Here is a 9,463-nt window from a genome sequence, read left to right as displayed (position 1 = left end):
ATTATGGAATATAGTTATCATGTTACGTTTGGTAAATTTAAAAAAATTATCAAATGTCTATCAAAAGAAGCTGTGATTGAAGAAGTAAAGAATATATTTGGTATAGTAAAAAGCATAGAACTTCAAGTATATAATGATGAATTTTTGGAATGGGTTGATATTGACAATCCTAATGAGTTACCAGACAAAGGAAAACTGCTAGCAACGCTTAATGGTATAGTTATTTGTTGTCTGTAAATAAAAAATTCTTTAATGTAAGTGTAACAATAAATAGAAATACCTGTCCTATATATTCCTGTAGTAATAAAGAATTGCATTTGTTTTAAGTCAACAACCAAAAACTTAAATTGTGTCAACCTTTTCAAATTGTTCATCGTTATAAAGTAATCATTTTGATGAAATTACAAGTTTTGTTTATTTATAGATGAGAGCATTTCTTCAGTTGACACAATACCAATTTCGTTAGAGGACAAAAGCATTACCTCAGAAGAAAGTGTTTCAGACAGTTCCCATCAGGAATCAGCTTCAGGTTCTGAAGACGGCTGTCAGCTCACCCCTGCTAAGCGCAGTTTTTGTGATAAGGTGTGTTGTTATTTTGAAATTTAGAAGAATCCATGTAACAATAAACAGTTTGATATACTTGTATAGGAATTGAGTGACAGTGCTTAAAATCAGTTATCAGATTTTTCTTTCAAAAGTAGTTTAAATTATTAGAAACAAGACACAGAAGATGGTGAGGTATTTGAAGATGAAATCAGCATAAACCAGCACATGAAAACAATGAAAGAGGAGTATGGCAAAAGTACTCCAAGTGAGGCCGTTATGCTTGATCGTATGATGCGGACTTATCAATATAGGCGCAAGGAAGTTAAAAAGGGAGAAATACTTGTAGAAGAGCTAATTGAAAAATATCCAGGATTTCACTTAGCAACAATTGTAAGTTAAACCATAAGACTATTACATTAAGGCAAGTATTTTAAATAGCACTCAGTTAAAACAGAATCGTTTAATAGGTGTTCGGTGAAGCTGAAAGAATTTTAAAAAAAGACATTAGTCAGATGATGGAGATTAATGTTGCTGTTCTTCAGAAAGAAGTCAAGGAAAAATTGAACAGTATGGGGTTAGAGCCATGTAAAGAACAAGGTAAATAAGCAGAATCAAATTTTCAACACAAAACGTTGTCAGGTATATTAGAAATAAAAATTTAATGTAAGCCAAATTTTTCGGATTACTTTCCTTGGTTTAGTTTCAAAAGATTACTATACCTAGTCCTAAGCATATCATACTTGTCAAAAATTTCTGGCAAAATGGTGTGCTATACAGAAACATGGTTTGTATTAAAAATAGACCGATATATCGGTTTTCCCGTAATATCGGCCGATATTTGGCTTCTACCAATATATTGGTATCAGTAAATTAAGGCCGATACTTTGACCTATATTTTAGTATGAAAATATGATATAATTTTTCCTATAGAACAAATAACTTAAATACTTAAAAATAAAAATTTGGGTTTTGGCATTAAATAATAGTTTAATAATTAATAAAGGTATATATATAAACTAAAACGTTATTTGGATTTTACTTTCAATAAATCAAGTTTTAAACATTTCCAAGTTATATAAAAAAATCGGTATCGGGTATCGGTTGACAAAATTGTAAAAAATCGGGTATCGGTATCGGTCCAAAAAAATGATATCGGTTGTTTGTATCCTTTTATTATTTAGTAAACTGTTTTAGTGAGAATGTTATAAAAGAAAATTGCATAATATTGTGCATTTCCAGTTCTCACGGAAATTGCATATCTGGTGAAATTTCAGTTGTAATTAACAAATATCAGCTGTGGAGGTCTTAAATGAATTATATCAAATGCAAACATGACTTCGCTAAAAAAAGCTATTCAAACTTGTAACTTTATTCTAGTGCTTTCTACACCTGCTTTATAAAACATTGAGTGTATTTGTTCTTTTATATGAAAAACGTTTAGTTGTAAAAGTTGGTTACCAATGCTGTACACTAATTTTATTACATTTTTAGGTTTGGCAATGATTTTTTCATGGCTACCAGTTGTTTTTAAAGAAGATACAAAGAACTACATTTCATATGAAAAGGTATATATATATTTAGATATAGTTTTGCCTTTAGGATTTTCTTATTGACCGCAACAACAATGTTTCATGTGTGTGACTGTGTACATACTAAATGAGAAAATAAAGTCTGTGTAACATAAAAAGCATTACAAAAATAAATAGAATACACTTTAGTTTCATCTAATTCGATGCGTATTTTGCTAGGTAATATAAAGTAACCTTCATGAATGATAACATTCAAGGAGATGGCCACAAAACAGGTTAAAAAACGCGTTTCTGGGGTTGAATTTAGCAAAATTTATAATTTTTGAACAAAATAACATATTGGGTGTACAAAAAAGGTCGCACATTACTTAATATAAAGTAATTCATATTCTTCATGCTGTACTTTTGAAATTAAGGTAGAATTTTAAGGCCGGAAACTTTTTGCCAAAGGTCGAAAAGCACTTATATACATAAACTTTCAAAATCTTTTTCTTAATTCACTTTTTTAAGTGCCATTGCATGCACCCGGAATTTGGAACAAACATTATCCTCAAAAGGACTGAAATATACCAAAAAGTCAATTTTGGCGCAAAACACAGACACTTTGGGTTTCCCTGTTATATTAAAACATGTATTTTGGGGGGTGGAACGTGGAATGACCTTGCCCCCCTGTGATTCGCCCAAAATAATGTCTTGTGATACTTCCATATTAAAATGTAATAGGAGTATTTTGGAATCAATTCATTTTAGGTCTGTAATGTAAAAGGTTTTTCAGTGCTTTAAGGGAAAAACTTGTTATTTAAAATAATTCAATACATTATTTATTTCAGGATGTTGATGGACTAACTGTACGAACACCATATCCATGTATTGTTGTTGGCGAAGGACATGTTCGAATTTTTGTTCAGGGGATATTTTTATGCTTTGCAAAAGATATTCAAGAGGCAGCCTTACTAGTTTTGGCTGCCTATTGGATATTTGATTTACAATACCCCAAGACATTAAAACATACTATGGAATTCCTTTTATACATATCTGGTGTAAAAAAACAAGTCACAGACCTAGCTGTCCAGCGTCTCCTAAACAAAATGTAATTTATTGTTGAAATGATGTTATAGATAAACAATGCTAATTGGTACTATTATAATCGAAAGTGTACAACAAAAATTTGTGCCATATGTTTTGACGTTTGTTTTAAAATTATACAGTAACACATTCTTGAATTGTCATCATTTTATGTGTATAGAATATGCCTTGTGTTGCTATTTCTTGGTTAGCTAATAAATATTTGAGACAGATTTTGCAATGCTTTTCACTCATCTCTTAGGTTGGGTTTATTTATAATATCGAGGATTGTTTTTTTACTGTTAGTGGTTTAAACCACCCAAAGGGTGTTTAAAATGGACCACCTGTGGGGTGGTGGTTTCCACACAAGAATTTACCTATTGGGTGGAAATTCACACAACTACTCGTATTGCGGGGTGGTAAATTCCACTGAACTCGTTTACTCTCTAGGGTGGAAAAGTCCACCGAGTAACTTGGGTGGATATTCCCACCAACTCCTACGGGTGGTAATATCCACTTCAAGGTGGTATCAGCCACACATGGGGTGTATAACTTGGACCACCTTTGTAGGTGGTAATTTCTACAGTTTTTCATTTACAGTGTGGGATATAACCATCGGTCACAGAAACATAACTAAAAAGTCGCTACAGCTGTAAAACAGGTCCGACAAATATCCACAGCCCAACAACATGTAGCTAGAGCTAACGCTCTTTTAACCAAGGCGTATAACATCGACAGTTCATATAAAATCATGCACGCTGAGTTTGCCACAATAAAGAACATGTTGTTGGGCAGTGGATATCCCAATACATTTGTAGACCGTGCTATTTCGCAATACCGTGCTATTTCCTTAATAAGACCGTGCTATTTCCTTAATAATCGCCACCATAAAAAGGATTCGGAAATTACACCTGTTGCAGATGTGCGCTTTAGCGTAATGAAACTTCCATTTGTCGGACCTGATTCACAGCACATAAGACAAGAACTCCAGCGTTTTATTCAACGAAGCACAAACGACAAGGCTAAGCTAAGGTTTGTTGACGAAACGAAGCTGGCCTCCTGGTTTGCTCTAAAAGATTCACCATCGCTACTCCACAAAACCAACGTGGTGTACCGACTGCGATGCACCAGACATACATCGGCCAAACGCAACGCAACCTAAAGGCGCGTATGAAAGAACCCCAGTCGTAACCATAGTCGGAAGTTTGTGCCCATTTGCTCGCCAATCCAACACATAAAGTTAATTTCAACAAACCGGAATTATGGGGTTCGCGGCATGACAAATATCGCCTTTTCTGCTGGAGTCGCTGATGGTTCAACATCAGACACCAGAACTTAATATATATACAACCTCGGCACCTTTATATCTTTTTAATACCTAGCTGTACGCACTGACCCATACATCGCCTTTTTTCGCTGCTATTTTTTCCTTTTTTCGTTTCTTTTACGTTTTATCGCTTTTATCTTCACTTGATTTTTACACTGATGATGGCATGAGTTATTGCTGAAACGTCTGTAAATTGCGAAATGTCGATTTTATCGAATATTATAGCTTCGAAATTTTTATTAAAATTACTAAAAAAATCGTGTATTGTGTTCAAAAACTATACTAATATTCAAATATCTACTTAAAGGTGTGAACAAAGGGTATTTGAAATATTAAAATTACTTAAACCTTTAAGTTTCAAGCTATATGTGCATCAAGCCATATAAGGAAGTGATCTGATGTATACATTTCACACTAACCTGTTGTTGTTGTACTGGAAGCTGACCCACTTACAACCGATCCACTTTTAGATCGAACATCAACGGTGTACGTTTGTCCAGGTGTTATACCAGTGATGGTGGTTGTAGTTGTGCCAGAGTTAACGTCTCTTTGCTGAGTACTACCATGGTTCCACTTCACTCTGTACCCCGTCACACCGGTAACAGCCGACCAAGTCATTTGTATTTGTGAAGATCCACCAGTTGTTGAAGGGGTTAATGTCACGGAAGTCGGTCGCATTGGGCTGCCTGAGATTCACGGGAAAGATTATCAATAATGATTGGCTAAAACCTGGTGCAGTGTTCACATACAATGCATGATTTCACTTTGCTTAAAAGAAAAAGCCAGTAATTAAAATGGTCAATTGCATGTTACTTTCACTCTAAGTCTAAAAGGTTAGTTTAGGGCAACGGATTTTACTACTTTACTTTTGACAACATGTTTAAATCATAAATTATTATTTACAATAGTTTTTTTATGGTAATATTTTCCATTTTTCATATTATATTTATTGTAGGGCTAGCATATTTTCAGCACCCAAAAAGAGGACATTTCTTCGGCACTATAATTTATAGCTTAGTTTGCTTTATAATTGTCTAAATTTAAAGAATTATAAAGAACAATTAAAACATCTGCTGAGAACTACCTGCATGCCATAGACCAGTTCTTCCCAAACTTTTTCAGTTCGCGACCCACTTTTAATGCAAGTTTTATTGTCCGACCCACAATGAGATTATGACCAAACGAAAAAAACAAACAAAGTAATGAGGAAATGATTAACATTTAGGTAAAACCTGAATCTTTACTACTGGCATATACAAACTGAAATAGTTAATGCGACACAACACATCTAATTGTTACCTATTTGTTACTTTATTGAAGAAATGTTACGCCTCTCTACATGAGCGACTGAGCGTGTTAGCCAACGCGCGTTAGTTACTGTTGGGGAACTCCCGAGCACGTGAGCCGAACCTACAAAACTCACACCTTTGCTTAATTAATGGGCCTTTTTACATGTTATTTGTTGCAATTTTTCTGGCAAAATGTTTGCAATAACAATCCAGAAGGTAAGGCTGGTCGGGCAATTTGTCGGAAAAGCTTTTTTAAACCAGCAATTATCGTCAATCAGCATGGCTCATCGCTACAGTAGTTTATTGGAAATCAATACGCCTTGCCTAAAAGTCTTGTTGAAAATATAAGCAACTAACTCGAAATACGAAAAAGAGGACATTTGGGCAGTTTTGAGCGTCCTCGGAGGACCATCCACTTTTCTTTGGAAATGAGGACAAATCCTCCTAAAAGACCTAATTTTGTTATTTGTTGCCTTTTGATACCGTTTGGCGGCCCCACACTTATGTTTACATGAAAATAAAAGAACAGGATTTACCGACTGTAAGTTGAACGGTTGTTGAACCAGAACAAGTCCCAGCACTATTGCTTGCAGTGAACACGAAATCTCCGTTGTGTGACGAGGTAACGAAGTTGATGACGTAAGTAAAACTCGTTCCAACGAAATTACTTATCACGTTGATGTTTGTTCCACCATGAGCAACAACCATGTTAAGAGGTTCGTTGTAAAAGCCAGAGATGGTTCCTGTGAATGTCAAACTACTTCCCAATGCTGGTGTGCTGGTTGATGACGTCACTGTTAAGTTGCGGGGAACTGCATTTGTAAGAACAAAATATAATATAGTCGACTAATTAAAGGACAAACTAGGCTGGTATCGATACTTGTCCGATACTATTAAAGTATAAACTTTTGTAAATACATCCTTCGAAATTTAATAAGATAAACAAATATCACTGCTTGTTATCGATGTTAACTGTAGTCATCTTTCGTAAATTTATAAGTTTGTTCTTAAATAAAAAAAATAGTTCAAATTTTGCGTAATCAAGATTTGAACGACAGAATGAGAGCATCTTATGAACTCGGAAAAGATGTATCAAAAAACTGATTATGTAGCAAACAACTGCGTATTTTTTTATGAAAACGGAATTATTCGAAATCGTAACATCAGCTTCCTAAATGTTCATGTTAAAATTGTTTAAAATAATTTGTATACTAACGAAAGTGATTGTACGCCCCACGGCGTACATATATTGCAGCCATCTGTAATCTGTTACAAATTCTTTACTTAGTTTATTTCCATTAAACTGAGGTATCATGTAAACCAGGGGTCGGCAACTTTTTTTACTAGCGGGCCAAAACTAAACTCAGAAAAGTCTCTGCGAGCCGCACAAAATGGTAACTAAGAAGTGTGTTATTAAAATGTTCTAACAGCTTTTAATCAGACGGCCCTCGTATATTTTTTGCACTTAACGTGTTTAATTACATTTAAGGAGACAGGAAAGTGTTGGCGGAAAGCGTGAAAAAGCGTTTAAACCAATGGTTCTCAACCGACGGTCCGCGTCAACTTTTCTGCCGGTCCGCCAAATATATTACAATTTGATATCTCAATTGTAAAATGCAAGATGTTGAAAGCTTTTGCATCAAATCTAAAACTTCGCCAGTTACGCAATTTGCAGCATTGTTACGTAACATAGAGTTCATGGTCTACTTTGGACTTTATCGTGCGTCATAATGCTGCTTTATCGTACGTCACAAAGTGTTGTGCCCATCTGTTTGAAAGTAGGCTACACACAACTCGTTTAAGCCTTAAACTTAAAGATCAGTTTTACATGTATGTGAAAAACGTTAATACCACGTTTAACGCGTATGATATAAATTTTTGAATACGTTTTCCGTTTGTCCGCGAAGTACTTGGCAGCATTCCACAGCGCAACGGTATAGAAGCGCTGATCTATATTTCAAAAGACAGCATCCAAAGGTAAACAAACCGGACGGTAAAAGATCATTCGCGCGAAGCACTCAAATTTGTCGTTCTTACGTAGGTAAAATAGTAAAAAGTAGGCCTACTTAAAATGGACTCGTGTCTAGTTTGTCAAAGAGGCCTAGGGCCTGTTGAATTACATTGGCGGATGCGGCCCGCGGGCCGTAGGTTGCCGACCCCTGCTGTATACTGGCGAAAGTGATTGAACCCACGGCTTTCATATATTGCGGCCATCTGTATTGTGTTACAATTTCTGTACTTTGTTTATTTACGTTACCTTGATATTCACAAATGTAGAAAATTATTGAAATACACGAAATATCTTCCCACTTCCAAGTGTAAGTATAACTGCCTGGTGAACCAGATCGTGTTCCAAGAAACATCATACAAGTTGTACTACCTTCAGGTCCACTTCCAATTCTCCATCCGTTGTATCCTGATGTTGACCAGGTACCTCCTTTTTTTTAAAGATCAACAAAACAGTATTTTTTTACCTTCCATGCAAGATGTGCCCTTTCTTCGGGCTCTTTAACTATTTATGCGCTCTGCTTACATTTTTGGAAAATACGTCGCGGAATGTCACTACGGAAATCTTGGTTGCTAAAATGGAAACCACAGATTTAACTGACAGAAAATTTAATTACCTTTTTTAATTTAGAAATTTATGCTCACGGCCAAGAAGTTTTTATACATGCATTAGGTATATACAAGCCCACGCCAGACTTATATTGACAAGCTTTTTTATTTATCGTGTTATTCTAGTAGCACCAACATAAAGAACCACATTTCCTGTTACATTTCAACTAGGGATGTCCGGTACTTGGTATTCCGATAACGACACCGAAAGTCGATATTTTGTGTTGACAAATACAACGATTGCATTCCAAATGGCGTCATTACTATGACCAAACAAGTTAAATTGATGAAATTGTAGCAATGATAATGATTTAATGGTATTAGACCGAATTTTGTCGTAACTAGCCTTTTTATTTTTAATGTTTAGTGTAATCTTTTACCGTTTAAATTGCAAAACTCAAATAATGGCTGTAATGCACAAATTAACTTGATTTTAGATCAGCATCGATACCTTCCTAGTATCGGACGAGTACAGATACTACCCTAGTATCGGACGAGTACCGATACTATCCTAGTATCGGACGAGTACCGATACCACCCTAGTATCGGACGAGTACCGATACCATCCTAGTATCGGACGAGTACCGATACCACCCTAGTATCGGACGAGTACCTATACCACCCTAGTATCGGACGAGTACCGATACCATCCTAGTATCGGACGAGTACCTATACCACCCTAGTATCGGACGAGTACCGATACCATCCTAGTATCGGACGAGTACCGATACCATCCTAGTATCGGACGAGTACCGATACCACCCTAGTATCGGACGAGTACCGATACCATCCTAGTATCGGACGAGTACCGATACCACCCTAGTATCGGACGAGTACCTATACCACCCTAGTATCGGACGAGTACCGATACCATCCTAGTATCGGACGAGTACCTATACCACCCTAGTATCGGACGAGTACCGATACCATCCTAGTATCGGACGAGTACCGATACCACCCTTGTATCGGACGAGTACCGATACCATCCTAGTATCGGACGAGTACCGATACCATCCTAGTATCGGACGAGTACCGATACCATCCTAGTATCGGACGAGTACCGATACCATCCTAGTATCGGACGAGTACCG

The 9,463-nt window shown here is 36.1% G+C and overlaps 1 protein-coding gene across 1 annotated transcript; it reads left to right on the top strand.

Annotated features, from left to right (window-relative positions):
• The first annotated feature begins 953 nt into the window (after window positions 1-953).
• On the top strand, window positions 954-3,296 carry LOC146137038 (uncharacterized). Its single transcript, XM_083395876.1, has 3 exons — window positions 954-1,143; window positions 2,038-2,111; window positions 2,906-3,296. The coding sequence occupies exons 1-3, from the start codon at window positions 1,059-1,061 to the stop codon at window positions 3,167-3,169; spliced, it is 423 nt and encodes a 140-aa protein (XP_083252002.1). The 5' UTR covers window positions 954-1,058; the 3' UTR covers window positions 3,170-3,296.
• The last annotated feature ends 6,167 nt before the right edge of the window (window positions 3,297-9,463 follow it).

The sequence above is a fragment of the Ascidiella aspersa genome, chromosome 8 (genome assembly GCF_963924565.1).
Source record: "Ascidiella aspersa chromosome 8, kaAscAspe10.2, whole genome shotgun sequence".
Classification (NCBI taxonomy): domain Eukaryota; kingdom Metazoa; phylum Chordata; class Ascidiacea; order Phlebobranchia; family Ascidiidae; genus Ascidiella; species Ascidiella aspersa.
Note: the sequence above shows the minus strand (reverse complement) of the source record. Positions and strands in the feature narration are given on the sequence as shown.